Source organism: Cicer arietinum, chromosome 3 (genome assembly GCF_000331145.2).
Source record: "Cicer arietinum cultivar CDC Frontier isolate Library 1 chromosome 3, Cicar.CDCFrontier_v2.0, whole genome shotgun sequence".
Lineage (NCBI taxonomy): Eukaryota > Viridiplantae > Streptophyta > Magnoliopsida > Fabales > Fabaceae > Cicer > Cicer arietinum.
This window is the reverse complement of record NC_021162.2, coordinates 76,430,853-76,458,440: the sequence shown is the minus strand read 5'-3', so window position 1 is coordinate 76,458,440 and position 27,588 is coordinate 76,430,853. Positions and strand designations below refer to the sequence as shown.

At 30.2% G+C, this 27,588-nt stretch overlaps 6 protein-coding genes, 1 long non-coding RNA gene and 1 other non-coding gene across 9 annotated transcripts in view; 2 read left to right on the top strand and 6 right to left on the bottom strand.

Annotated features, from left to right (window-relative positions):
- Positions 1-1,435: 1,435 nt before the first annotated feature.
- LOC101497839 (pyruvate dehydrogenase E1 component subunit alpha-3, chloroplastic) lies at positions 1,436-4,952 on the bottom strand. Its single transcript, XM_004494812.4, has 3 exons — positions 4,295-4,952; positions 3,120-3,900; positions 1,436-2,027 (listed from the first exon to the last, which is right to left on the bottom strand). Exons 1-3 carry the CDS (start codon positions 4,520-4,522, stop codon positions 1,750-1,752), a joined length of 1,287 nt encoding a protein of 428 aa, XP_004494869.1. The 5' UTR covers positions 4,523-4,952; the 3' UTR covers positions 1,436-1,749.
- Positions 4,953-5,067: 115 nt separating this feature from the next.
- Positions 5,068-5,139, bottom strand: TRNAC-GCA (transfer RNA cysteine (anticodon GCA)). Its single transcript has one exon. It is a non-coding gene; the product is annotated as a tRNA-Cys (tRNA).
- A 1,786-nt stretch (positions 5,140-6,925) lies between these two features.
- LOC105851826 (uncharacterized) lies at positions 6,926-7,368 on the bottom strand. The gene is made up of 2 exons (XR_001143576.3): positions 7,312-7,368; positions 6,926-7,212 (listed from the first exon to the last, which is right to left on the bottom strand). It is a non-coding gene; the product is annotated as an uncharacterized lncRNA (long non-coding RNA).
- A 793-nt stretch (positions 7,369-8,161) lies between these two features.
- Positions 8,162-9,327, bottom strand: LOC101497278 (large ribosomal subunit protein P1z). 2 transcript variants are annotated; one of them, XM_027332403.2, is made up of 5 exons: positions 9,169-9,327; positions 8,968-9,043; positions 8,543-8,666; positions 8,426-8,463; positions 8,162-8,326 (listed from the first exon to the last, which is right to left on the bottom strand). In XM_027332403.2, the coding sequence occupies exons 2-5, from the start codon at positions 9,034-9,036 to the stop codon at positions 8,273-8,275; spliced, it is 285 nt and encodes a 94-aa protein (XP_027188204.1). In that variant the 5' UTR covers positions 9,037-9,043; positions 9,169-9,327; the 3' UTR covers positions 8,162-8,272. The 2 variants fall into 2 exon arrangements, with proteins under 2 accessions (XP_027188204.1, XP_004494868.1); XM_004494811.4 differs by having other exon boundaries at positions 8,426-8,666; positions 9,169-9,326.
- Positions 9,328-12,610: 3,283 nt separating this feature from the next.
- On the bottom strand, positions 12,611-13,762 carry LOC101496948 (large ribosomal subunit protein P1z-like). The gene is made up of 4 exons (XM_004494809.4): positions 13,633-13,762; positions 13,411-13,486; positions 12,908-13,123; positions 12,611-12,805 (listed from the first exon to the last, which is right to left on the bottom strand). Exons 2-4 carry the CDS (start codon positions 13,477-13,479, stop codon positions 12,752-12,754), a joined length of 339 nt encoding a protein of 112 aa, XP_004494866.1. The 5' UTR covers positions 13,480-13,486; positions 13,633-13,762; the 3' UTR covers positions 12,611-12,751.
- Positions 13,763-16,104: 2,342 nt separating this feature from the next.
- On the bottom strand, positions 16,105-17,831 carry LOC101496629 (uncharacterized). Its single transcript, XM_004494808.4, has 3 exons — positions 17,562-17,831; positions 17,367-17,457; positions 16,105-16,457 (listed from the first exon to the last, which is right to left on the bottom strand). The coding sequence occupies exons 1-3, from the start codon at positions 17,673-17,675 to the stop codon at positions 16,330-16,332; spliced, it is 333 nt and encodes a 110-aa protein (XP_004494865.1). The 5' UTR covers positions 17,676-17,831; the 3' UTR covers positions 16,105-16,329.
- A 4,162-nt stretch (positions 17,832-21,993) lies between these two features.
- LOC101496297 (subtilisin-like protease SBT3) lies at positions 21,994-24,312 on the top strand. The gene has a single exon (XM_004494807.4). The coding sequence runs from the start codon at positions 21,994-21,996 to the stop codon at positions 24,310-24,312; it is 2,319 nt and encodes a 772-aa protein (XP_004494864.3).
- A 1,226-nt stretch (positions 24,313-25,538) lies between these two features.
- The window catches only part of LOC101495962 (probable L-gulonolactone oxidase 6), a 4,695-nt gene continuing 2,645 nt past the window's right edge, over positions 25,539-27,588 (top strand). Inside the window, exon 1 of the mRNA XM_004494806.4 lies at positions 25,539-26,296. Coding sequence (XP_004494863.1) covers positions 25,631-26,296 — 666 coding nt within the window. The 5' untranslated portion in view covers positions 25,539-25,630. The remainder of the gene's footprint in view (positions 26,297-27,588) is intronic.

Genomic DNA, 27,588 nt, shown 5'->3' with positions numbered 1-27,588 from the left:
AAGTATGAACCAGATTGTGACTCAACCAGTTCATATCAGATGGATGCTTCCAAACAGGTTGCTCTCAATTGTGGAAGCTCTGTTGTGAATTTTGGATGGACAGCCTCTTATGGAGGTTTATTTTGAGATTATCAAAGTAACTTTATTTTTATGTATGCTGTAAAATTGAGGAGGTGCTTGTTAGAGGTAGAACTTGGGAGAATTTTTCAATGTTTGATAATTGCTTAGGATAGAGGATATAGAAATATAAGACTTTATTGGGATTCCAAATCTGTTGTGGGATTGTTGAATGACGCTAACTGCAAAATCCACCATTGTTATGACCCTTGTGCTCAATTCAGAGTTCACCAACAAGGAAACCTCCATTGAATACATGACGTGACTCATGATGAGTAAATAATGCCCTTGCAAAGTGTGGCCGTACCTTTCTTTAGGTAGTAATATTATGATTTATGATGTTTCTCGTGCATTTATTTTAAATGCCTATATAATATAACAGGCATTTTATATTTCTTTTTAAAAGTTTTTAATCTGTCTATTTTTCATTCATTAAAAAAATGAAGAGAAAAGAAAGATTCTCCATTCAAATAAAAAATCCACCAAATGCCAATTCTCTACGTGGAAGATCCTAATAGCTCATAATTTCTCGAGTAAGTTTCAGAAAAATAACTAAATAACTTAAATTCAGCCGTCTAATGTTCCAACGGGGCACCAATTTACTTATTTGTATTTCCATTCGCTTGAAAAATATGTTGGGCACCAATTGCCTATATAACGCTGCATTGGAATGTAATTCGGTTATACGAGAATCAATTCCCAACATACGAAATTCTACGAGATTCAATTCCCAACATAAGAAAATCAAAAAGTGCATGTGCATATTATAATATGGAGTAACTATATAACAATAAGTAGAATATGAAGCTGAAACATTCAATTCAAACAATCATGGATTCAATGGGAGTTAGATCTTATTAAAAATTATTTCGATCCGAATTTGAACTCGTATCTTAACAATGCCCTTCATCTCAAATAAAGCATGCTCAAATTCTAATTGAAAAAAGGGGATTGGATCATTGAGTGAATTTATTCCATTAATTTTGTAAAGCATAATACAACACATCCAACAACTACATATACTAAATTCAGAGATGAAGTTCATTTCGACGTCTAGGAAAGGCTTTTAGTAGACTCATATAAGCAGGTGATGCGACTAAATTCACAAGAATCCGTTCGTAAACAAAATAGTTTGACGTAACAAATGTAATTTTCAAAGGATTAAAAAATTCAATAAAAAAACACAAACTTGAAAGTCCAATGCTATTTGTCATGCTTCACCCACAGAGAATGAATGTTGTAAACAAAATCTTCGTCCAAAGAGAATGAAGGAAACAATGCAACGTTATAAGACAAACTATCAGTTATATCAGCGATAGACAGTCATAAGGAACAAAATGTATTAAAATGCCTATTTCAGGAACTACAGGAATAAAATTTTACAGTGCAGAGGCTATAGAATCTGCACAAGGCAACTAACTTTTATGGATTTTCATTGCTGACACCAGTTTAAAAAACAATGATAAATATTAGAGAAGGAGAAAAAAACCATCCTAAAGAACAAACCTGCTTAAAATTTATAAAGGGTAATACATTTTCTGATTAACATTTGATCTCTATTTTAAGTATATAAAAAAGAACACGAATCCGAAACTGAAAACTCCAAGCAGATAAATGCCAGACTTGAAAAGATTAGACCTGAGCTGTGCCTTCAGTGAATTTTGGGTCCTCACATCTGTACCTGCCATCAGGTCCAATTCCAAAACCTTTTGGATCAGCAAAGACATTCTCCAAAAGCTGGCTGCGTGGTGGAACCGGGCTCTCATCAGCAAACTCAACAGCCTCCTCAATGATCTCATCAATCTTCTTCTCTATGGTTTTCAACTCCTGTTCACTGGCTAATTTGTTCTCAAGCATGTATTTCTTCAGTGTAGAGATGGGATCCCTACCAGCATAGTGTGCCTTCTCAGCTGCCAAAGCAAAGACAGATGAATTGTTACCAACTTGGAAGACAAAAATGGAAGGAAATACAAACTATCTCACTCATTTGATATGACATGGAAATTTACTGACTTGTTAAAATTAGCAATCAGTTGTGTCAATCATAATACCGTTGCTGTAAGAATAAAGCGGTTAAACATACATAGAAAACATAAATTTATAAATTTAACCTGACATTTTAAAAGGGTAAACACACCGTGCTAGATTTTATCAGGCGAAACAATAATTAAGCAACTAAAGACACTACATTGAAATCTGAATTAGGTGAACACAGTTAAAGTATAAACTAAACTCACATTATGAACAAATTTGGAGGCAGAAAAATATCTGGTAAAAGCAAATCAAACTACTGGAAAAATCAGAGCAAACATTTTTTCTGGAAAAATATGCATTGATCAGAGATGTTAATCAAACCATGGACCATTGAGATTTATTTTCATTTCCATAGTTTGAGAATACGTTATCTCTTTTCGTTTTCACCTTTCACCTTTAATAATAAAACCATCATGTGTTTTCACTTTGTATTTTGGTTACAAATATTTGTATGCAAAACAGTGAAAACAAAATATGTTTTCTCAAACCAAACATGTCATTAATCATTCCAAATTTGAGGATAATAGTTCAAGCTTAAGAAATCTGCAGTTATGCAGAATTTCAGTACCAAATTATAAACTTTGTTAGATTTTTCAACATGAATAGGTTTAGAACGCACACAACTATAAATTCAATAATTTCAACATGAAAAATTTACATTTTAAAATTTAGCAGGCATCCATTGTATGAATGCTACTCTGCAACCCAAATCAATATCTTATTACATAAAAACATAGTCAGACATCCCAAAAATGCAAAAAACTAACGCTATTAAAATTAATTAAATTCCTAATAGTATAGAAAGTTAATGTACAGTAAACTACATGAAAAAATTAATGTACACGGATTATGCATGGTGCAACTGAAGGTAACCATCAAAACTGTAAAAGAGCATAATATAATTAAGTTCAAAATTAACAACATAGTTGCAGTAGACATAAAAAGGAATGTATGATGTAAATGCTCACCAGGGTCACGGAGCTCATCAGGATCAGCCAATGAATGTCCTCTAAATCTATAGGTCTCACATTCTATCAAACTTGGTCCCTCTCCTCGCCTAGCTCTCCCTATTGCTTCCTTTGCGACTTCTCGTACCTTCAAAACATCCATCCCGTCGACATGAACCCCCGGCATTCCAAATGCTGGACCTTTCTTCCATATCTCAGGATCTGAAGTTGCCCTGATATGTGACATCCCAATAGCCCACAAATTGTTTTCCACCACAAACACAATTGGCAATTTCCATAAGGCTGCCATGTTTAAGCATTCATAGAACTGTCCATTATTACATGTTCCATCTCCAAAAAATGCCAATGTCACATAATCAGCATCTGCCTCTTTCAACACCTCTCTTCTATACTTACTAGAAAAAGCTGCCCCAGTGGCCACAGGAATTCCTTCGCCAATAAAAGCAAACCCACCAATCACATTGTGCTCCTTTGAGAACATGTGCATAGAACCACCTTGACCCCGGCAGCATCCAGTGGCCTTTCCAAACAGCTCACTCATGACAGCACGAGCCGGAACCCCTTTACTTAGTGCATGAACATGGTCTCGATAGGTGCTCACTACAGAGTCTTCTTTCTTAAGAAGCTTGATAAAGCCAGTTGAGATAGCTTCTTGGCCATTGTACAAGTGAACGAAACCAAACATTTTGCCTCTGTAATACATCTGGGCACACATGTCTTCAAATGTTCTTCCTAATATCATATCTTCATAGAGCACCAAACCTTCCTCTTTCGTAATAAGCTAGAAACACAAAAAAATCAAAAACAAAAACAACACTTTCAGAGACTTATTTCCATAGGAGAACCAAAGAATGAAGATAGAACACATGTTATTGTTTTCTAGAATATGAAGTTAATTGGAAAGTAGCATGACAAGATATCTTCTCTTCCAACATTTCACACAAGATATATGAAATACATATACAGCATCAGATTGTGTAGTATGTATAGAAGTGAAAGAGAATATTGAATCACGCAGTTTAAAAACTAAACTAATAAAATGAGGGTAAATAAAATTAAGCAGAGTTGAGATATAAAAAAAATAAATAAAAAAATAAATCAGAAAGACGTTATGCAGAATTGATGGTATGTAGAAAATGATAAGAAAAGAAAAAGAGGGAAAAGATTGAAGATACCAAATTGGAGGGTGAAGTGAGGTTGTTGTTGTTGAGTTTGAGAGCATCAGAGACGGAGGCAACGATGGAGCGAGGAGGAGAAGAAAGGTGAATGGGAGCATTGAAGCGAGATTTGAGAGTGGATCCGAAGAAGGGAGTGAATTGAGAAGAAGGAATAATAGGGTTGGCATTGGATCTGAGAGGAAGAGGGAGAAGTTGTGCAGAAACCTTGGGGGTGGAGAGAGACATTGTTTTGTGATTTGTGAAATAGGAATGGAAAGAGAGAAAGAGAAAAAGAGGTTATTTAGAGTGTCAATACGAACGAACAAAGAGAAAAGAGGGCGGAGGAAACAAGATTGGGGGTACTCTCTCGATATGTAGAAATCACCGCCTAATAATAATAACACACACAAAACTCTTCCTTCTTCACTTCAAATTCACCTTTCTTCATTCATTCATTCATTCAATTCAGAGGACAAATGGACGCCACCAACATTCAACCAACTTTTCCTACCTTTATTCTTGTCAAAATAATTACTCCCTTCCTACTTAATTATAACTATATAATTTTCTTTATTTCATATCAATCAAAAAATACTATTATTAACTATCATCTACCACTTTTGACTGTCTACCTCAAACAAAAACATACTCGTTTACCTCTATTATTCTTTCATTCATCATATAGCGGTAGTTTAAGCTTCTTTTTTTTTCTTCATAAAATCACTTCCCTAAATAATATTTTTCTTTTTTTAATAAAAAAAATATGTTTTCCACAAAAAATAAACAATACAAGGGCCCAACCGGGTTCGAACCGGTGACCTCTTGATCTGCAGTCAAATGCTCTACCACTGAGCTATGGACCCCCCTTGGTACTGATTAATGACAAACCTCTGATAATATATTTGTAGCACATTCGGTTTGATAGAAAATTATTCGAAACATCACGAGATCGTAATCTGCAAATGACATTGAATGTGTATGTCCGGGAAATAGCTTTCAGATACAGTGTGTAATAATTCACAAGTGACAACGATTACTTCCATTTCAACTTCAAACTACCTGGATCAACATTTATCATTAAATGTAGGCGTCAGACGTGAGAGTATGATTTCACTAAAGAGAGATCCAAAAGTGAATCTAAAGACAAAAAAAGTAATTGTAATTAGAATTTAATATATATATTTTATTTTAAATATGATTTTTATATTTAAATTTATTATTTTATTTATTTTTTATATTTAAATATAAATCATTTTATATTTTAATAACTATACATTGAATATAAAAAAGAAAAACAATAATAATAAGAAGAAAAACAGATTTCATCTAAAAAAGAAAGAAAAAGTGAAAAAGAGGATTAATATCACAAATGCAAACAAGTAACAATACATTAGATACAATAAAAAATGGAAGAAAAAAAATTAAGAGAAACTTTTTATATTTTACAATTCTAAAATTTGAGTTACACAATTTTCAAAATTCTTTTCCATTTGAATTATTAACAAGTGTCAGAGATACTTAACATTTTTATATCACAATACTCATTTATTAATTTTGTGTTCTCTATAACATTTACTTCATCTTAATCACTAATTTGTTACAAATCAATTGACCTCTCTTTCTCTTTCGAAATTTCACAAACTTGTTTATTTAGGCTTTTATCGCCACAAGTTAGTCTTAGACTTTGGACCAAACAACTAATAGATCTTTAACTGATTTAACGTTTTCTTATGTTTTCTATGATGAAACCATACATTTGTTTTACACTCTTCTAAAGTGGGACCAATGCTTTGATAAAAATAAGAAATGTTTTGAATTCCAAATCAACATCAGAATTAACATGACTCAGGAAATAATCTTGCATGAGAAAGACCAACTATACACAACCAATTACATACAACCATGGTACGGGGACAAATTCTAAGGCAAAACCCTAATTTAATTCGTCTTTTTATTAATATGTTTTTTATTATTTTAAACAATCCATTATTACTTGCAAATGTGTATGCTAAAAAACTGATGAATTTTCTCACTCTCGTTCATTTAATCGCTTAGTAATATCCTTTTTGTATTTCACTTTAGTGATGAAGCTTTTCTCAAAGTATAACATAATGTATTAGAATTAAAAAATATCACATAAAATTTTATAAATTTAAATATTTTGACTTGTTCAAATTTTGTAAAGACTATCACATCTTGTGTACAAAAAATATGATATCAGTTTATTAAAATTTTACTGTGGTAATAATTTGTGTAATATTTATTAAGACCCAACTATAAGTTGTGCGAAATGAGCCATCTTTGATACACCTTACGGGAATTCAATTTACTCCACACATAATGGGAATTCAATTTTAAAAACAAACACATCACAGGAATCAATTTATCATTTCCAACAATTCAAAATCAGATACAAATTTCTCAAAACTCATAATTTATCTAACAGGCCTAACTATATTAGTTTTGATAGTTTTAGGTCTTTAAAACATTCGCTGTGAATTTTGCAGAAACAATCAATACAGCATGTGAACCAATCATTAATGATTTCAACATAATTTGTTGCCTACATAATAATAACAATAAATAATAAAAGCCTACTGTAAAAACTTTATGATGATCAAAGTGCATACTCTTGTATCAACCAAATCATCATTCAAAAGACGCAATTAGATGTATTAATCTTAACTAAAAAATATTTTAAAACAGGCTCAATTTTAGGATTAGTACCAATTAACAAAATCCATAACAAGCTAATGTATGACACCGAATAGTACAAACGTTGAAAAAAGATAAGTAACATTATCTTATATGAATCCTCAAATAGAGACAAGAGACGGCAAAAGAAAAATGTATTGCATGACAAAATTATATTAATAGAGGACCTAATCAAACAAGCTAAAGCCCATGTCATCGTCACTCTCTTCTGCTGGTTCTTCCTGTAAATTGAAAAAAACATCCAAATCAAACCAACTAAAACAGAAAATCAGAAGTCAAAGTTGAAAAGAAAAGGAAAATAAATTTCACTAAGGGATTACCTTCTTCTTCTCCTCAGCTGCTGGAGCAGCGGCAGCCGCTGGCGGCGGCGGGCGGGGGGGGGGGGGGGGGCATTATTACTTGCAAATGTGTATGCTAAAAAACTGATGAATTTTCTCACTCTCGTTCATTTAATCGCTTAGTAATATCCTTTTTGTATTTCACTTTAGTGATGAAGCTTTTCTCAAAGTATAACATAATGTATTAGAATTAAAAAATATCACATAAAATTTTATAAATTTAAATATTTTGACTTGTTCAAATTTTGTAAAGACTATCACATCTTGTGTACAAAAAATATGATATCAGTTTATTAAAATTTTACTGTGGTAATAATTTGTGTAATATTTATTAAGACCCAACTATAAGTTGTGCGAAATGAGCCATCTTTGATACACCTTACGGGAATTCAATTTACTCCACACATAATGGGAATTCAATTTTAAAAACAAACACATCACAGGAATCAATTTATCATTTCCAACAATTCAAAATCAGATACAAATTTCTCAAAACTCATAATTTATCTAACAGGCCTAACTATATTAGTTTTGATAGTTTTAGGTCTTTAAAACATTCGCTGTGAATTTTGCAGAAACAATCAATACAGCATGTGAACCAATCATTAATGATTTCAACATAATTTGTTTCCTACATAATAATAACAATAAATAATAAAAGCCTACTGTAAAAACTTTATGATAATCAAAGTGCATACTCTTGTATCAACCAAATCATCATTCAAAAGACGCAATTAGATGTATTAATCATAACTGAAAAATATTTTAAAACAGGCTCAATTTTATGATTAGTATGTTAAGACAAGCTAAATATATGTATGACACCGAATAGTACAAACGTTGAAAAAAGATAAGTAACATTATCTTATATGAATCCTCAAATAGAGACAAGAGACGGCAAAAGAAAAATGTATTGCATGACAAAATTATATTAATAGAGGACCTAATCAAACAAGCTAAAGCCCATGTCATCGTCACTCTCTTCTGCTGGTTCTTCCTGTAAATTGAAAAAAACATCCAAATCAAACCAACTAAAACAGAAAATCAGAAGTCAAAGTTGAAAAGAAAAGGAAAATAAATTTCACTAAGGGATTACCTTCTTCTTCTCCTCAGCTGCTGGAGCAGCGGCAGCGGCTGGCGGCAGCGGCTGGGGCTGCGGCAGCGGCTGAGGCTGCGGCAGCGGCTGAGGCTGCGGCAGCGGCTGGAGCTGCACCGCCAGCAGCACTAGAAATCAAATCCCTAATATTTTTCTTCTCATCAAGCTTGGCAAATAAGCTGGGCCAAAACGATTCTACTTCTACTTTTGCACTTTTCAACAAAGTGGTGATTTTGTCAGCCTATCAACAACAAGTTAAGGGGTAAAGCAGCGTATTCATTATCCAATTTATTTACAATATATATACCCACTACTTCCCAACAATTGAAGTTTACAATCCCAATTCCTTAGTGACAAACCAAATCAAAACCTAAACACGTAACATAACATGAATTCGACAGACCATTTGAAAAAACAGATACGAAATCAGATTCGTTTGACTAAACGAGAAAAAACAACGCTAAAACTAATAAACTTAAATAATTTGGAACATTCAAAAAAGCTATGAATTAACAGAAACTTGAGTTAATAACGAAGCTTACAGTTGCGGGGATTTTATCATCTTCAAGGATGAGAAGTGCGTAGGAGCAAGCAGTCTCTCCAATCAACATTTTTACACTACAAATCAAGCAATTACGATGGAAGAACAATCAAGATCCATAAGGAAGGATACTCGTATAACAGATTCAGAATACAATAATTAAATTGAAAAATATATATTCGAAATAATGCACTGATGTTACCAGAAAGGGAATGATATCGGAGACGACGGAAAGTGAAATGTGCTCCGGTATGCCTAGTGAAAAAACGAAATTAAGGGTTTTTTTGAGAAAACCACGCTTCTACTTCGGATATTGCTATCCACCCCTGCTTTTGCATTCGCACCCATTTTTTCTATTTGCAAAAATGACCCTAAACGTTTAAAGGGACCGTGGGGTCAGATAAGAGCATTAAAAAATTAAATTGACTTAAAAAAAATAATTTACAATAAAAAATTTAAAAAAATCTAATTATAACTTAATTTAAAAATTACTTTCTTATACGCTCTATGAAAAATATAACTCCAACACCGTATCTTATTTTTGAATTCTAGAATTTTTTTCTTTTCAAAAAACTTATTATAAAACAATACTTTTAATTTTAAAAAATTAAAACAATAATTATTAAAAAAATTAAATAATTAGATTAAATGAAATAAGAATTTTTAAAATAATGGATATGAACATATATAAAATAAGTAAATTAATAAATGTAAAGATGAGTAAGTAACTTAATAATGAATTTTTATTTTTATTATTCAACCTATGTTATTTATATGAAATACAAGTCATTTAAGAATTTATATAAATTTTGTTGTATCAAGTAGCAAAATATCTTTCATTTTAGTATTACTCACAAAATACTAAAGAAAAATAATTTTCCCGTTACAAATAAAAAATTACAATACACATAAAAACTATGAGTATCTTTTATCTTTGAATTTACATGTTAATCTTCATTAATCTTTCATGAATCCTTTGAATTCTTTTAAATTTTGAATTTATAGTATAGTAGTTTTTAAATTTGATAAAATAGTGTTTGAAGTTTGAAAAACCATTACTTTCAATGAATCGATAAAATGAATTGTTTCTTTAATTCCTACATAAATTTTATATATTATTAAATAAATTATTATTTTTCTCTTCAATATTCTGGAAATTTATTTACTTAAATAAATTATTATTTTTTATTTAATATAACTGTGTGTCAACCCCATTTATTAGATAACTTATGATCAAAATTATTAGGACGCGCATAACCTATTTATGAGAGAATTTAAAATCGGAGTTAGTAAGACAAATCTTGTATAAGAGAATAGAAACATAAATATACAAATGTACAATTCATTGACTATTTATGAGTGAATTTAAAATCGGAGTTATTAAGACAAATCTTATATAAGAGGATAGAAATATACATATACACATTTATAATTTTTTGAGACAAAATTAAGAAATATAAACAATACAAAATATATATACATCAAAAAAATAGTAATCTTTTTTTATAAATAAAATAACAATTATAGATTGAAAAAAAATTATCATTCAAGTAATTCGTGTGAATATGTACTCCACAAAGTTGCTAGACGCAACACCAGGAATATTAATCTCAAATCGAGATAAAAGCTCACGAATATTAATATTAGTACTATTTCCATTGCATAAAAGTTTTGTTTGACATTGAGGAGATCAAGACATAAACCACATTTGCACAACTCTAACAACCAAATTACATGACTCATTTCTTGGAGAAATTGAAGCAACAAACTATGATGGAGAAATTGAAGCAACAAAATATGATTTTTGTTTCAGAAACATTGGATAAAGATGAATAAGAAAGCTTTGATAAATAAAACTTAGAAGAATTGTGTATACATATATAGATAATATGAATGATATTTATAAGAATTGTGTATACACGAACAAAGTGTTAGACGTCTGGTGTAGTTTATTTTATTTTTAATTCATTTTTTTATTTTTTTAATTGGACATGTACAAAGTCGTGTAACATCAATTTAATTTTATTTCTATTAATAGAAACTTGATATCTTCATAAAATTCGTCAAACTTGCCAAATTATCATCTTTGCTTTATTATATTGTATAGATTATAAATTTTTATCGACTCCTGTTCAACCAAGAGAAGAAAAAGAATACCTTCTCCTAGCCTGTATTTTTCTATATCATATAAAGAAAAAATATAGGTGCATTTTTTCAAATACTTTCACATTGTTATTAACATAAAACACATTTTTGTAGTTATAATAAATTTTAAAAAAATTATAAATTTAATAAAATCAAGATTAATTAAATTAAGAACCATAAGAAAAATACTTGAGATATTTGTCGATCAAATAATACATGGAATTATTTTTTTCAGTTTTTCTTTATCTAGTATTTTTCACTCCCTTTATCTCGTCTTTATTTCTACTCTCAATCAGTCAAATTATAAAAGCAAGGTTTTAAAGAGTCATTTTTCTTAGCTATTGTCTATGGTGACATTTATGTCCATATAATTATGATAAAATTATTTTCTATTTTCTTGGATTGATGAAACTTTGTGTATTTAAGTGTTTGATAATGTGATTTTGAATGTTGTCAAAAAAACATAATGCGATTTTGAATGAACTTTATTTTTAAAATTTGTTTTTGTTAAATTTACATGTTTTATGGGAATTAATATATGTTTGGAAATAAAATAAAAAACCTGATGATTTTTATCTAATACAAAGATTACTTAGTACTATTCCTTATATATTTTTTAGAAATATAACGTTTCACCAAAAACAAATGAATTAATCTGCGCCGGCAGAGAGAATTCATAATTGCCGAACTCTATAAGGTTCTAAATGAAAACATTCTCATTACTCTGAGTAGAAAGTTGATCATGAAAACGATATATAGTTTATAACCAATGAATCAAAATATGTCAATAAAACATCTAACATACTAATATATTATTCCATACTGTAAGTAAGACATCATACTACTATGTAAATTTGAGAATTCAAAATACCAGATTTCAATAATGTGGCAGCACAAGTAAAACTAAAATATGGAATGAATTTAAAGTTAATTTCCATTTTGTAATATGTTATACTACAAATGATCAATTTGTATTAAGTTACTACAAATAATTATAGGTATATATGCAACGCACGATTAGAATAGAAAAATTCACATATATTGGATTTCACTTTTAATAAATTTACTCCACACATAATGGGAATTCAATTTTAAAAACAAACACATCACGGGAATCAATTAATCATTTCCAATAATTCAAATCAGATACAAACTTCTCAAAACTCATAATTTATCTAAAAGGTCTAACTACATTAGTTTTGGGTCTTTAAAACATTCGCTGTGAATTTTGCAGAAACAATCAATACAGCATGTGAACCAATCATTAATGATTTCAACATAATTTGTTTCCTACATAATAATAACAATAAATAATAAAAGCCTACTGTAAAAACTTTATGATAATCAAAGTGCATACTCTTGTATCAACCAAATCATCATTCAAAAGACGCAATTAGATGTATTAATCATAACTGAAAAATATTTTAAAACAGGCTCAATTTTATGATTAGTATGTTAAGACAAGCTAAATATATGTATGACACCGAATAGTACAAACGTTGAAAAAAGAAAAATAACATTATCTTATATGAATCCTCAAATAGAGACAAGAGATAGCAAAGAAAAATGTATTGCAACAATCTTTTAAAGAGCTAAAAGAGCAACTAGCAAAAATTGACAAAATTATATTAATAGAGGACCTAATCAAACAAGCTAAAGCCCATGTCATCGTCACTCTCTTCTGCTGGTTCTTCCTGTAAAATTGAAAAAAAACATCCTAAATCAAACCAACCAAAACAGAAAATCAGGAGTCAAAGTTGAACTGCAAAGGAAAATAAATTTCACTAAGGGATTACCTTCTTCTTCTCCTCAGCTGCTGGAGCAGCGGCAGCCGCAGCACCACCTGCAGCAGCAACTGGAGCTGCGGCAACGGTGACTGGAGCTCCACCGCCAGCAGCACTGGAAATCAAATCCCTAATATTTTTCTTCTCAGCAAGCTTGGCAAATAAGCTGGGCCAAAACGATTCTACTTCTACCTTTGCACTTTTCAACAAGGTGGTGATGTTGTCAGCCTATCAACAACAAGTTAAGGGGTAAATCAGCGTATTCATTATCCAATTTACTTACAATATATATACCCACTACTTCCCAATAATTGAAGTTTACAATCCCAATTCCTTAGTGACAAACAAAATCAAAACCTAAACACGTAACATAACATGAATTCGACAGACCATTTGAAAACACAGATACGAAATCAGATTCGTTTGACTAAACGCTAAAACTAATAAACTTAAATAATTTAGAACATTCAAAAAGCTATGGATTAACAGAAACTTGAGGTAATAACGAAGCTTACAGTTGCGGGGATTTTATCATCTTCAAGGATGAGAAGGGCGTAGGAGCAAGCAGTCTCTCCAATCGACATTTTTACACTACAAATCAAGCAATTACACGATAGAAGAACAATCAAGATCTATAATGAAGGATACTCATATAACAGATTCAGAATACAATAATTAAATTAAAAAATAATAATTAAATTAAAAAATATATAATCGAAATAATGCAGTGATGTTACCAGGAAGGGAATAAGATCGGAGACGACAGAAGAGTGAAATGTGTTCCGGTATGCCGCTGGTGAAAAGCGAAATTAGGGTTTGAGGGTTTTAAAGGTACTACTATTATAGCAGTTCATGGGCCTGTTACTATTTAGGCCCATTTGAGAAAACCACGTTCTTACTTCGGATATTGCTACCCCACCCCAGTTTTTTGCATTCGCACCCATTTTTCTATTTGTAAAAATGACCCTAATCGTTCAAAGGGACCGTGGGGGTCAGATGAGAGGATACAGTTATTTTTGGAAAGGAAGAGTAGGTAACAACAAGGCCTTCTACTTTAAAAATAATTATAAATTTTTATCAACTCCTATTCAACCAAGAGAAGAAAAAGAATACCTTCTCCTAGCTTGTATTTTTCTATATCATATAAAGAAAAAATATAGGTGCATTTTTTCAAATACTTTTCACATTGTTATTAACATAAAACACATTTTTGTAGTTATAATAAATTTCAAAAAAAATTATAAATTTAATAAAATCAAGATTGATTAAATTAAGAACCATAAGAAAAATACTTAAGATATTTGTCGATCAAATAATACATGGAATTAATTTTTTCAGTTTTTCTTTATCTAGTATTTTTCACTCCCTTTATCTCGTCTTTATTTCTACTCTCAATAAGTCAAATTATAAAAGCAAGGTTTTAAAGAGTCATTTTTCTTAGCTTTTGTCTATGGTGACATTTATGTCCATATAATTATGATAAAATTATTTTCTATTTTTTTGGATTGATGAAACTTTGTGTATTTGAGAGTTTGATAATGTGATTTTGAATGTTGTCAAAAAAACATAATGCGATTTCGAATGAACTTTATTTTTAAAATTTGTTTTTGTTAAATTTACATGTTTTAGGTGAATTAATATATGTTTGGAAATAAAATAAAATAAAAAAACTTGATGATTTTTATCTAATACAAAGATTACTTAGTACTATTCCTTATACTTCAGGCAAAATAAACCTTACCTGTACCGGTAACCAAGACTATTTTTTAGAAATACAACGTTTCACAAAAAAACAAATGAATTATGATAATACATTTACCATTATATATCGAAAATCTCTAAATTGATATATGAACTAAAACAATATAATCAAATCTCTAAATTCTTAATAATTTGTTGGAATAGAGATATCCATAATTCGAAGTAGGATTATCTCTGAATTATATTGTAAATTGTATGTGGCGATGTCCATAAAATTGGTTAGTCGGTAAGAACATTTAATAACGCGTATGTTCTTGAATTGATCTTAAACTCTGCCCCCTTGAAAACTTGTATGAATCATGATCCCCGTCTACAACACGAGCTCCAAGCCTCCCTTTGAAACATTCTCGTACGATCAAATTTCCTAATTCTGTATTTGCATTGCTTGTATCAACCTTTTCAATTAAATCCTTGAGTTGTCCCTTGGTCATTCGCACCTTGATTGTCACCACATGATCGCCAACACCATGAACTATCACAGGGTGCACCACTCCTTTGTTGCTCTTCTTCTTCCCAACGCAAGCATTACCCATTGTGTCTCCTCTCTAAGAACTTTATCTCCTTGCAAACAAGCACCACCACCTTCATTAAATATGTCAATGAACCAGGACCATTCTGCCACACAAAATTGAATTGTGTGTTGCTCTTAATTATTGTTCGGTTTATTTATGCTGTCCCTTGTGCTTGTGGTCGGTTTACTTCTTCTATATCATTTAATAAGTGTCATGAAATGGTATTTATAAGAACACTTTTTAAAATAAGTATTGTCAAAGGCTACTTGTAAAGTGTTTTGTGTCTCTTAATAGATGACAGTCTATATAATAATTAAAAGGAATAGAATAGAATCATCATCTTGCTAAATTATTCTTATTAATTGGTTGTTTATTTTATTTATTATAAATATAAAATATAAAATAATAATTTAAAAGTAATATACATAATATTAATTAGAGAGTACAATTGAAAAAGAAATAATTAATATTACATAAAAAAATAAAAGGATTTTTATTTTTAATAATTTATTTTAAAAAAACTAGTCACCTCAATATGAGATGAAAAAGTACTAAACGAATATACGCTAAATTTTAACGATTTTTTAGGACAAAAGAAAACATACAGGTCATTCAATTTAGAAAAATCAACTTTATATCAAGCTCATTCAAAATTACATTTACAAAATATTTATTCGAAAATGCACTTGTAATTAAACAATTTTAACTTTTAAAATATGTCAAATGTAAAATTACAACTTCATATAAAACTATTTTCTATTGAGGTTTGGAGGTAAAAAAATCAAATTAACTTAACATATAAACTTTGCTAAAATCATGTGTAACAAGTGACAAATCAATACCACAAATTCAAACACATACATGTGGCACAATGTGTCCATTAAAGGCTACGGAGTAAGGATAGCAACTAAGAAGTCATGGCAATGCACAAGTATAGATCTTTAATATGGAAAACGCAAAGTTTTTTTAACTTTAATTACCATCTCACTTAACCAGTCCTTAAAGCAAATTTGTCCTCGTTGAGAAGATAAAACAAAAAGTCTTTTTGTAATCAATAATCATAAACAAAAAGTAAAATGAAACATTAGAAAACCCTCTTATCTACCACATAATTCCAATCAGAAACGGCATGAAAAGCTTCTACATCTTCATCCACTGATATTAATCATTCCATCGATGTTTACACTTTTCATTCAAGCACGCGTAAAATATAGTTGCCGGTTCATCAGCTGAACGAGTCTGAATTTCCATATAAGCAGCTGTATCATGGCGGCAATTTGGGCATGGTACTACAGAAAGAAAGGGAAAATGGAAACAATGAATAAAAATATACCAAAGATTACATAGTTACTCAATATCTCTTAACAAAAACAGTATTACAAAGCAATCATTTCATCTGGTCTCTAATTCACAATCAATTCAATTATACATTCCAATGGGGCCAAAGAAGACACATTTATTAAAAACATAAAGTCCTCAATCTTTGAACCAACACACACTCCCAGCCACCCACAAAAAGAATAATGTCAAAGAAAAGCATAATGGAATCCCACGATAATCAGCAAGAAAAGCTTAGGTGTTGATAATCAAAACTAAAACCTGTAAATTCACACAAAGCAAATCAGACCATAGCTTCAACTGAACTACACCATGGCTTTTACTTCCCTACTTCTTAAAGCTCATAATTAGAACACTATACCCAAGTTTCAGAAAAAAATCCTTGCAGTGAGACACACCATCCTTCAAACCAAACTACTCAAATTTGACATGTATTGGCAGCTGGAAAATTATATGATAAGTGATCATTCTATAAGTGTTTAACTAAATTGATTATCCAAACAAGAGTTAAACCCCTTCTACGAGTGTGTGGAGCTGTGATTCTTATTTATCCCTTTGGTTTAGATCACATTCAACACAACCAGACATAAAAGAATGTCCTTAAACAAATAGCATAAGAGGAGTAATCACAAATTTATGTTTAGAGCATAAAAACACTAAAAAGTAAAAACGCATAATAAGTGTTTATATATTAATAGTAAGAATATTTTAGATTTTTTCATTCTCTTGTATATATATATTTATTGTAATTTTAGTTTATAAAACTCTAGTGGGTTACTATCTTCTTATTCCTCCCTTCCATGTATATAAAGTAGTAAAATCTTATTATAATTTGAAAAATAAGAAAATAAAAGAAATACCCTCAGCAGTGGGTGCATTCTTCATGGCATCATGGGAGATAATAGGGTCAATTCCTTTTTTCACCAGTAATTGCCTGATCTTAATCTTAACCTGAAAATTAAAAGATATGATTAAGAAAGATGAAATGGGATTAGGGTGGTTGGTATTATTATAAATAGAAAAAAGAGAATAGAAGAGAATGTAGCGTAGAGTACCCCTGGCTGGATGGGAGAAACATAAGGGCAATTATGACAAAAGAATCTTGAGGGGATATCATGACGCGGTAGTTCAATCTGTAACATGGTCCCACACATTGGGCAAAACTCCATCTTCTCTACTATAACAAATACACCACAGAACAGACTTTAATTCAATTCCACTGCAACCTGTTCATAATATCCTGGGACAAAACGCCAGTGAGTTCTTTTTAGGGATGAGTTTTCTTGTTTTATGGGCCTCAGGTTTTGGATTTTTTTTCTTCTCTCACTAAATCAGTTATTTATTTATTTCAAATATAAATAAATAGGCATGTAATTGTTATTGTTGTTATAAATAAAATAAAACATACAAATAATTTTTTTCAAAAACATACAAATAAATAAGATAATCAAATGTATACGTGACAATATTTGTGTACACGACAAATAATTTTAAATTGCACATTATTTGATATTAGATAAAGTAATATAATTTTTATTGTAATATTATATATATATATATATAAATATTTATGAAAAAAGATATTAATAAATGAGATAAAGGAGAGATAATAATATATAGAAATATAGTAAACAGAGATGAGACACATATCAAAGTGAGAGATGGCTAGAGAATAGATAGAGAAAAATGTGAGAGAGTAAATAAAATCATAAAAGAATAGATAAAGAAATGGAGATACATGAGACAGGGGGAGACACGAATTAGGAGATAAAGATAAAAGCGAGAAAGAATCATGTGAGAGTAGAGAGTGTGGAGGGGAAAGTAAAAATAATAATAAAACTTTAGTATAAAATAAAAAATGTATTTTAGCATTTTTGGTACCTTGTATTTGAGGCATAAATATTGCCATATTTGGTTTGAGCAAATTAAATGCACAAAAAGATGACAATAAAACTAAAGTGATGAACAAACAAAAACAAAAGATTAGCAGATACAATATATAAACACTACAAGAAATTTAATAGATTGCGACACATGATCTGCGACAGTTGGGATAGAACCCCTTCAGCTCTATACATGTGACACTTCCTACGACGGGTTCTGTCGACCATTGTTGCCGTTAAAGGAATAATAAAACGCGCTTTATAATTTTTCACAAGTCTCGCTTTTTGAGTTTTCATGTTTTGCGTTGCAAAAACATTTAATGTCCAAAACTCCGTCCCCCAAATAATCTCTTCCTCCCCCCAAATTCAATGTTCAAATTCATTTTTTTCAAAACCTTGATTTCCCAAGTCTCATGTTCTGATTTGCTTCCCCAAATTCTCAATCTCCCTCAAACTATATCTTTTCTCTCTCACTACCATCACCACTTGCTTTCAATTGGACCTTCGTTTGTTGGAATCTAAGGTACAATTTTCTTTACGTTGTTAGGGTTTCAATTACATTGTTCCAATCGGTACCGATTTTTAATATCGAATGCCAATTTAACTAGGAGAAACTTATCTTATTTATAATAATAACTTATATTGTAATAATCATGTATGTGCTTGTTACTAATTTAGATGTTATGAATGAACTTTTCAGGGGATGATGAAATGCGTCATGGGGATTCTATAAATTTGCGAGAAGGTCACTCTAGTTTTTGGTATATTAGGTTCATAGCTTATGCTTAAATATAGGTTATACTAATTTTTGGTGTTTCTCAAAATTTGATTGTTTTCAATTGGTTTAGCTTTGTGAGTATACTTATGCTAATCATAACTTTCAAAGACATGGATCTGCTTCAATCTGGTTGTATCTGAAATTTGTGGCTGAACTGTGTGATTTTGTAGAGCTGCAAGACATGTTTTGGGAATAAAATTGTAAATTGATAAGAAATACATTCATAATCTGAAAAAATGATACAAAGTAAAACATAATATGACAAAATATAACCGTAAAAAAAGGAGCATATGTATTGTTCAATTTTTTTCTTTAGTATTAATGTTCTCTTTGTTAAATATTACTCACTAGGGTGATTTTTTATGCCAGCATTATTGGTCCGATGATCGTGGAGCAACATCATTAGAGATTAATTAGATATTTTGATGAACCATCTATGTTTGATGGAGTTGTTTTGTATGTTTAGTCACTCCACTAATGTTTTGAATATTTAAACTACTTTATTTATTGTTTTAGTTAAGTTCAATGTACGAATTAGCGCTATTACTTTTGAAAAAAATTATATAAATTGGATTTAGTTATAATAGTTATTTTAAATTATTAGGCTTGCGACGGTTCAAAATGCCTCAAAATTAATATAGCGACAATTGATAACTGTGCATTTTTTTATGAACTAATAAAGTTGAGTGTGTTTAGCGACGGTTCTCACTGTCGCAAAATGTATAGGCGATAAGAAACCGTTGCAAACATTGTTGACGGTTGAAACAACGGTTTTTTGAATCGTCGCAAAATAATATCGTGACGCACAAAACTACGACAGTTGAAGAACCATCACAATCATTCATTTGCGGCAATTATAACCGTCACAATGGTTTCTTAAGTACACAAATGTCTACATTTCCATAGACAAATAAATATATAATTTTTTTTATTTCTAAAAATACATCTTCATTAATTAATAACTTAATTATAGTTTTGGTCATTTTATTTTCAATAATTTGTGAAATTGGTCACCTTATTTTAAAATATAATAAATTTAGTTATTCCCTCGAATTTTTTAAGTAAAAAATACTAATGTGACATATCTTCAACGATATTACATATGATAAAATGATTAATACCTATGAAAATTTCAATTTTAACTTTTAAAATATTCATTTTGTAATTTAATTAATAATATATAAATAATTAATGCATCTGAATAGTTCTACATCATAAAGTCTTATGCACATCATTTGAAATATATCACATGCTTATTTTTAAGTTAAAAAATATTTAAGAAATTGATCAAAACTATTGAATTTTAAAATAGAGAGATCAATTTCATAAATTGATGAAAATACATGACAAAAATTGCAATTAAATTTTAATTAATATTTCATTTACTATCTACAATAATTATTCACTTTAAGAGTATTTCAATAAAATAAATACAAAATAAAAAATAAAATAAAAACACTAATATTTTCATAAAATAATTGAATCCTTAATTTTCCAATTAAGATGGAATAATTGAGAACACATAACTGTAGGTATCTAGAATGGAAGATATTGAGGTCCAACGTTCATATAAAAGTATGATTCCAGCAACTCGTCCGAAAGAGTTAAAAAAAGCATATCGTCGGAACAATAATAATCCGTATATATTGGGGTTCACAGAATATGTAAAAGTAAAAGTTAAATTCTTGATTGGGAATATATGTTGTCATAAATTATTATTATTAACAGAAAGACGATCTTTCTATATTCTAAGGTTATAAGTCAGTTACTTTTGGCTAAGTTTGATTAAAATTCAAATTGTGTGGAAATGGTTCATTTATAGTTTTTTTTACATGTTTTTTACTTGTGTTCATCTTATCTTTTTATTCTTTTTCTATTTGATGGACCAAACCGACAAAGACGTCAAAGTTTCGAATACGTTGAATAAGCCTTGCCAAAAAAAAAGTTGTCCAGAATGGGACCAAAGTAGCAAGGAGAGTTGTTCTTAAAGCCCAAAAAAAATTCGGTAATTTTTCGTAGAGGAATTTTCAGTAGTTAAAAATATTATTGAAAGTATGATTTTGGTATTGTTTTTTACCATTGATGAGTAAATTGAAAGTTAGATAAACAATCACCGATCATAAGCGGCATCATAGGTGCATATGTATATAATATTGGACCTCGTGAGTTATTTTTATTTTCTCTATTTTTTCTCAAAATCTTTTAATTTTTATTCGAATTGTTTAATTCAAAAATTTAATTTATACATTTAAATTAATCAATTTAAACATATTTAAAAACATAAAAAAAAAAAACGAAAGAAGAAACCATTAAATATCTCAAAGTACAACCCGTAAAAGAGACAATTAAATAATATAATATAATATAATATTAAATAAAATCATATATAAAGTTTAATCTTTTAAATTTATAATACGATAAATTAATTCTTTAAATCATAGAACGTTAGTTAATTTAATATTTTTTTCTTATAAAAATATAAATTTTTAATAAATATTCAACAAAACTAATGAAGGCCTATATGTTATTTTAATACTACAAATATATTACTTTTAAAATTTTGTTATTAAATTTCAAAATGGTTAAAATAACTGATATTCTCTAATCTAAAGGATTAAAGTGTTATTAATCACAAAAATATTTACTAGATTTGAGAAATAAATAGCGGACCAAACGACTTTAATATTTTTTTGACGAGAAATATTAATTTATTTTTTATTGATTGATATCTTAATCATCTGATGGATCTCTATTTAAACTCCAACTATTTCAACGTATTTGTGCACTAAAGCCATGCATTACAAATATTTGATGAACCACAATATCATGGCTATGGACATTCCTCGCTATCTATTATTCTCCTTTATCATAACCACTCACCTTGTTTCTTCTATATTGGTCGATCAAAATTCCAACAATTATATCATTCATATGAACTTATCAGCCATGCCCACACCCTTTTCTAACCAACAAAGCTGGTACCTGTCCATCATTTCCTCACTACTTCAAATTACTTCTGATCAAGTCACAATTAACAACCACCAACTAAACCATCTTTCTTCTTCAAAACTCGTCTATACCTACACTAATGTCATGAATGGTTTTTGTGCAAATTTGTCTCCTTTGGAGCTTGAAGCTTTGAAAACCTCTCCCGAATATATTTCATCTATCAAGGATTTACCTATCAAACTTGACACAACACACTCACCTCAGTCTATAGGCCTCAATCCTGTTTCAGGAGCGTGGCCTACAACACAATATGGAAAAAATGTTATCATTGGTTTGATAGATAGTGGAATTTGGCCAGAAAGTGAAAGCTTTAAAGATGATGAGATATCTGATATACCTTCACGATGGAAAGGCCAATGTGAAAAAGGTACTCAATTTGATCCTTCTTTGTGCAACAAAAAACTAATTGGAGCTCGATTCTTTAACAAAGGGTTGTTGGCAAATAATCCTAACATGACAATAAGTATGAACTCTGCACGTGACATTGACGGTCATGGCACTCACACAACAACCACTGCAGCTGGAAGCCAAGTTAAGGGTGCAAGCTACTTTGGTTATGCCTCTGGATCAGCAATGGGAATGGCTCCACATGCACACGTATCCATGTACAAGGTGTTATGGGAAGGAGGAGCATATGTGTCTGATACAATAGCTGCAATTGATAGTGCTATAGCAGATGGTGTTGACGTTCTTTCATTATCATTGGGTTTTGACGAGGCACCTTTATATGAAGACCCTATAGCTATAGCAACATTTGCAGCTATGGAGAAAAATATCTTTGTGTCTACATCCGCAGGTAATCGAGGGCCAGTGCTTGAAACTCTGCACAATGGAACACCATGGGTAATAACAGTGTCTGCTGGCACATTGGATCGTGAATTTCATGGTGATTTAACTCTTGCTGATGGAACCATAGTAACTGGTATGTCTCTCTATCCAGGGAACTTTTCTACAGACAAGGTTCCAATAGTTTTCATGAGCTCGTGTGATAATTTTAATGAGCTTATTGAAGTTAAAAACAAGATCGTGGTGTGTGAAGATAATAATGGAACACTTGGTGCTCAAGTAGATAACATTGACAGGGCAAGAGTTATTGGGTGTGTTTTCATATCAAATAGTTATGACATAACATATTTCCTTCAGACTAAGTTTGCATCTATCTTTTTGAATCCGGTAAATGGAAAACTCATCAAAGATTACATCAAATGCAACTCTAATCCAAAAGCAAGCATGAAATTTAAGAGCACCGTTCTAGGTACAAAACCAGCACCAATGGTAGATAGTTATAGTTCTAGAGGACCATCTCACAGTTGTCCATTTGTGTTGAAACCAGACATCACAGCTCCAGGTACATTGATCTTAGCTTCATGGCCTCAAACAGTTCCAGCGACAGAGTTGCAGTTTCAAAATAATGTCTTCAGCAACTTCAACTTGTTAAGTGGAACATCTATGTCTTGTCCACATGTTGCAGGTGTAGCAACACTTTTAAGGGAAGCACACCCTAGTTGGAGCCCTGCAGCCATTAGATCAGCTATTATGACAACATCAGACATTTTAGACAATACAAATGAACTCATCAAAGACATTGGTAATGATTACAAACCATCTTCTCCTCTAGCATTGGGAGCTGGCTATATTAACCCCAATAGAGCCCTTGATCCTGGACTTATTTATGATGCACAAAAACAAGATTATGTAAACCTTCTTTGTGCTTTAAACTTTACTCGAAAGAACATCATGGCCATCACAAGATCATTTTTCAATAATTGCTCTAATCCATCTCTGGACCTTAACTACCCTTCTTTTATTTCCTTTGTCAATGCTGCAAATAATGGTACTGTTGGGTCAAAAGTTAAACAGGAATTTCATAGAACAGTAACGAATGTTGGAGAGGAAGCAACAACATATGTAGCTAAAATAACACCTATTGAAGGGTTCCACGTGAATGTCATCCCCAAGAAGTTGGTGTTTAAAGAAAGAAACGAGAAGGTGACATACAAGTTGAGGATAGAAGGTCGAAGAATATTAGAGAAAAATAAAGTAGCTTTTGGATATCTTACTTGGATAGACTCAAAACATATTGTTAGAAGTCCCATTGTGGTGACTAGCCTTAACTCAGATTTAACACCCCCGTAGAGCTTGATTTACGATTTCTTGCTTGTGCCGAGGATATAATATTATATATATCGTGCTTTTATCTATACTTGATTTCAATTTCTCATTAACAACTTAGTCAATAATCAAGATCAGTTTCTTTACTTGGTATTCGACGACTCAATTTTTTTTTAGTTTTTCAAACATTATTATATTACATGGGTTTGGAAATGATGATGCTTTAATGAAAATTTATTGAAAATAATGATGACATTTACTAGAGCTAGTCTTATTGTGAATAAGGTGGAGGTAATGAATTTGGGGAGGACTCTAAGGAGCACCCCAATTTTGTAAAGGAAGGAGAATGCAAGCAATATTTACCGTCACACGCTCGCCACTGCCGTGCGACCGACTTGACTTTACTTTGTGGTGTATTATTATTTTATGCGTGAAAATTAATTATTTTATTAGTGGTTGATAGTCTGCCGCACAATTTTGAGAAGTGCGACCTATATCTAAAATATTTATAAATTTGTTATACTTGACGCGTAATCATGATTGAAGGTTTGTGGTGACGTCCTATCTTATTTTGTCTTCTCAAATCTAAATATTGTGTGTCTATATATACTTTTTTGTTAATACTAACCCTTAATTTTAATCTACTTTATTAAATCAGCTTTATAATATTCACTATTATTATTAATATAAAATAAAAAATTAAAAGTGATACATATAATACTGATTAAATTTTACAATTGAATGAATAAATTAATACTAAGTTAAAAATTAACAAGATCATTCATTTAAGATCAGTTTTTTATAAATAAATCACGATCATTGTTGTACAAACGGAGTATATTTTAAATGCCCCAATTGTGATCCATGATTTATAAAATGATTATAATTGGTATGTCAATTAAAACCAATAAATATAGTATCAAAAGAAAACACACTTGTTGATCAATAAATATAGTACTAGTATTAAAGAAACATTCTTGTTTAACTTATCGATCCAGCTGTTATATATTGCCTAATTAATATCGAAGTTTATGATAAGAAACGCGGTATAGTTTAATAGTAGCTAGTAATATTTAATTAAGGAAAATAATGAGATACACACGTTTGTGTACGTGTCTTATAAAATTGAGGTAGGCATGTAGGATTTTGACCCTTTATTTATTTTGACTCAATTTTTGATCTTAGCCATTAATTAACAATAGATGACTACAAAAATCACGACACTTAAATGAATAATATTTTCTTCAAGCCATCTAGGACAAGCAAATTACTTATAAATAGCACATTGAGGAGCTTAGAGATATATAGAAGAGAGAATTAATTGGTAGTGCTTTGTTATAAAATGATGAGAGAATTGAAGTGGAGTGTTTTTATTTTCCTATTTATAATGTATGGAGTGAATTCAAGTCCTCCATCAGATCCAATACAGTGTTCTTCAAAGAATACAAACTGCACGATCACAAATGCGAATGGAATGTTCCCCGATCGAAGCATTTGCAAAGTTGGTGAGGTGAAGTATCCAACCTCAGAGGCAGAGCTCATATCGATTGTTGCGTTAGCTTCAAAAAATAACAAAAAAATGAAAGTAGCAACGCGATTCTCACACAGCATTCCGAAATTGGCATGCCCTGATGGACAAAACGGACTTTTGATAAGTACAAAAAATCTGAACAAAGTGTTGAAAATAGATGCGGAAGCGATGACAATGACGGTGGAGAGTGGGGTGACATTGAGACAAATTATTAGTGAGGCAGCAAGGTTTGAAATGGCATTGCCATATACACCTTATTGGTGGGGTTTAACAATTGGTGGGCTAATGGGTACTGGTGCTCATGGAAGTACATTGTGGGGTAAAGGAAGTGCTGTTCATGAGTATGTAATAGATATTAGAATTGTTAGCCCTGCAGGACCTCAAGAGGGATATGCTAAGGTTAGAAATCTTAATGAATCTCACCAACATCTAAATGCTGCCAGAGTTTCTTTAGGGGTTCTTGGAGTTATTTCTCAGGTATGCATACTTTTTTCTTTTTATTTCTTCTATCAATTAAAGTGATTTCATTGGGGGCGTAAATTATAGAGATTATTTTATCCAAACACTTTAAACTTGCAGGAACTTATGATATTCATTTTTTATATAATGAGGCTACAATTCAAACTTACAGTACCTTTTTTCTTTGCATTTAATGGAGGTCGATTTAGTGGTTAGATTCGATATATAAAAAAAAAACTTGAGTTTGACTTGGTTTTTTTTAGCTTGATTTATTTAACTTATTTATTTTAGTAATTATGAATATTTATGTTTTTATCAATTTAATGTTGTATGATTATAATATTTGTAAATAAAATTATGGGCTGTATATAAAATTATAAATTTCTAGATTTTATACATCAGACTGATCGAATAAATACATTCCACAATTTTATGATTTATTAATGCAAAAATTAAATTTTAACACTCTTGATTTTTAGCTCTACTCTTGAGTTTTTTAGGTGTTTTTTTTAGACATTTGTTATAATTTTTTTTACTTAAATAAATGATATTTTTTTATTTAAATAGATAAAATAATATATTAAAATAATATAAATTCAACTTGACCAAAATCAATAAGAATAAATTTGTGAACAAATTTACAATATATAGGTTAACAATATAACACGATAACATGCTTATAAATATAATAAAATTTAAATGTTAAAAATACTCTTGTTTTTAAAATGTAGTATTGACGCTAAAATCGTTGAATGAAATTTAGAATGAGTCAGAAGTAAAATGACAATATAAATCAATAAAACGAGAAAAATTAAAAAAGCCACGTAAAAAAATCACAAAATAATATAAGAAACTCCCAAATTTTACATATATTTTTTTTATATAATAGTTGAAATAATAATTGAGGTCAATTTTAGGCTTATATTTTTTTAACAATAATGAAGGCAATCATTGAGGGTATTTTGTTTATTTAATCAAACAACAACGTTTGATAAAATATTTAACAATTCAAACCCAAATTAAGTTATGGTTCATGGATAGCTCATGCTCATCAGTTTATTTGTAATGAGTGGTAACTTTTATGGCTAATAATTGATCAACAGGCCTTAAAATAAATCAAAGTTGCTAGCTGTCCACTTAATTATTACTATGGCAACTTGGCAAGTAGTTTCTCTTTTTGTTTTTGGTGAATGGCATGTAGTTTCTCATAGTATAGAAAATACAGTACAACCTCTCCAAAACAACATATAATTATATATTCTGTCACACATTAATTTATATATATATATATATATATATATATATATATA

What these genes read in the sequence shown, in the direction of transcription:
- LOC101497839 (XM_004494812.4), bottom strand. Translation starts at nt 4,522, where the DNA reads ATGTCTCTCTCCACCCCCAAGGTTTCTGCACAACTTCTCCCTCTTCCT. An exon ending in TCACTTCACCCTCCAATTTG is followed by an intron (nt 3,901 to 4,294) that starts GTATCTTCAATC and finishes TTGTGTTTCTAG; the next exon opens with CTTATTACGAAAGAGGAAGG. An exon ending in TGATGAGCTCCGTGACCCTG is followed by an intron (nt 2,028 to 3,119) that starts GTGAGCATTTAC and finishes TTGCTTTGGCAG; the next exon opens with CTGAGAAGGCACACTATGCT.
- LOC101497278 (XM_004494811.4), bottom strand. Translation starts at nt 9,036, where the DNA reads ATGTTGATTGGAGAGACTGCTTGCTCCTACGCACTTCTCATCCTTGAA. An exon ending in ATGATAAAATCCCCGCAACT is followed by an intron (nt 8,667 to 8,967) that starts GTAAGCTTCGTT and finishes TGTTGTTGATAG; the next exon opens with GCTGACAAAATCACCACTTT.
- LOC101496948 (XM_004494809.4), bottom strand. Translation starts at nt 13,479, where the DNA reads ATGTCGATTGGAGAGACTGCTTGCTCCTACGCCCTTCTCATCCTTGAA. An exon ending in ATGATAAAATCCCCGCAACT is followed by an intron (nt 13,124 to 13,410) that starts GTAAGCTTCGTT and finishes TGTTGTTGATAG; the next exon opens with GCTGACAACATCACCACCTT. An exon ending in CAGCTGAGGAGAAGAAGAAG is followed by an intron (nt 12,806 to 12,907) that starts GTAATCCCTTAG and finishes TCAATTTTACAG; the next exon opens with GAAGAACCAGCAGAAGAGAG.
- LOC101496629 (XM_004494808.4), bottom strand. Translation starts at nt 17,675, where the DNA reads ATGGAGTTTTGCCCAATGTGTGGGACCATGTTACAGATTGAACTACCG. An exon ending in TTTCTCCCATCCAGCCAGGG is followed by an intron (nt 17,458 to 17,561) that starts GTACTCTACGCT and finishes TTTAATTTTCAG; the next exon opens with GTTAAGATTAAGATCAGGCA. An exon ending in GAATGCACCCACTGCTGAGG is followed by an intron (nt 16,458 to 17,366) that starts GTATTTCTTTTA and finishes TTCTTTCTGTAG; the next exon opens with TACCATGCCCAAATTGCCGC.
- LOC101496297 (XM_004494807.4), top strand. Translation starts at nt 21,994, where the DNA reads ATGGCTATGGACATTCCTCGCTATCTATTATTCTCCTTTATCATAACC.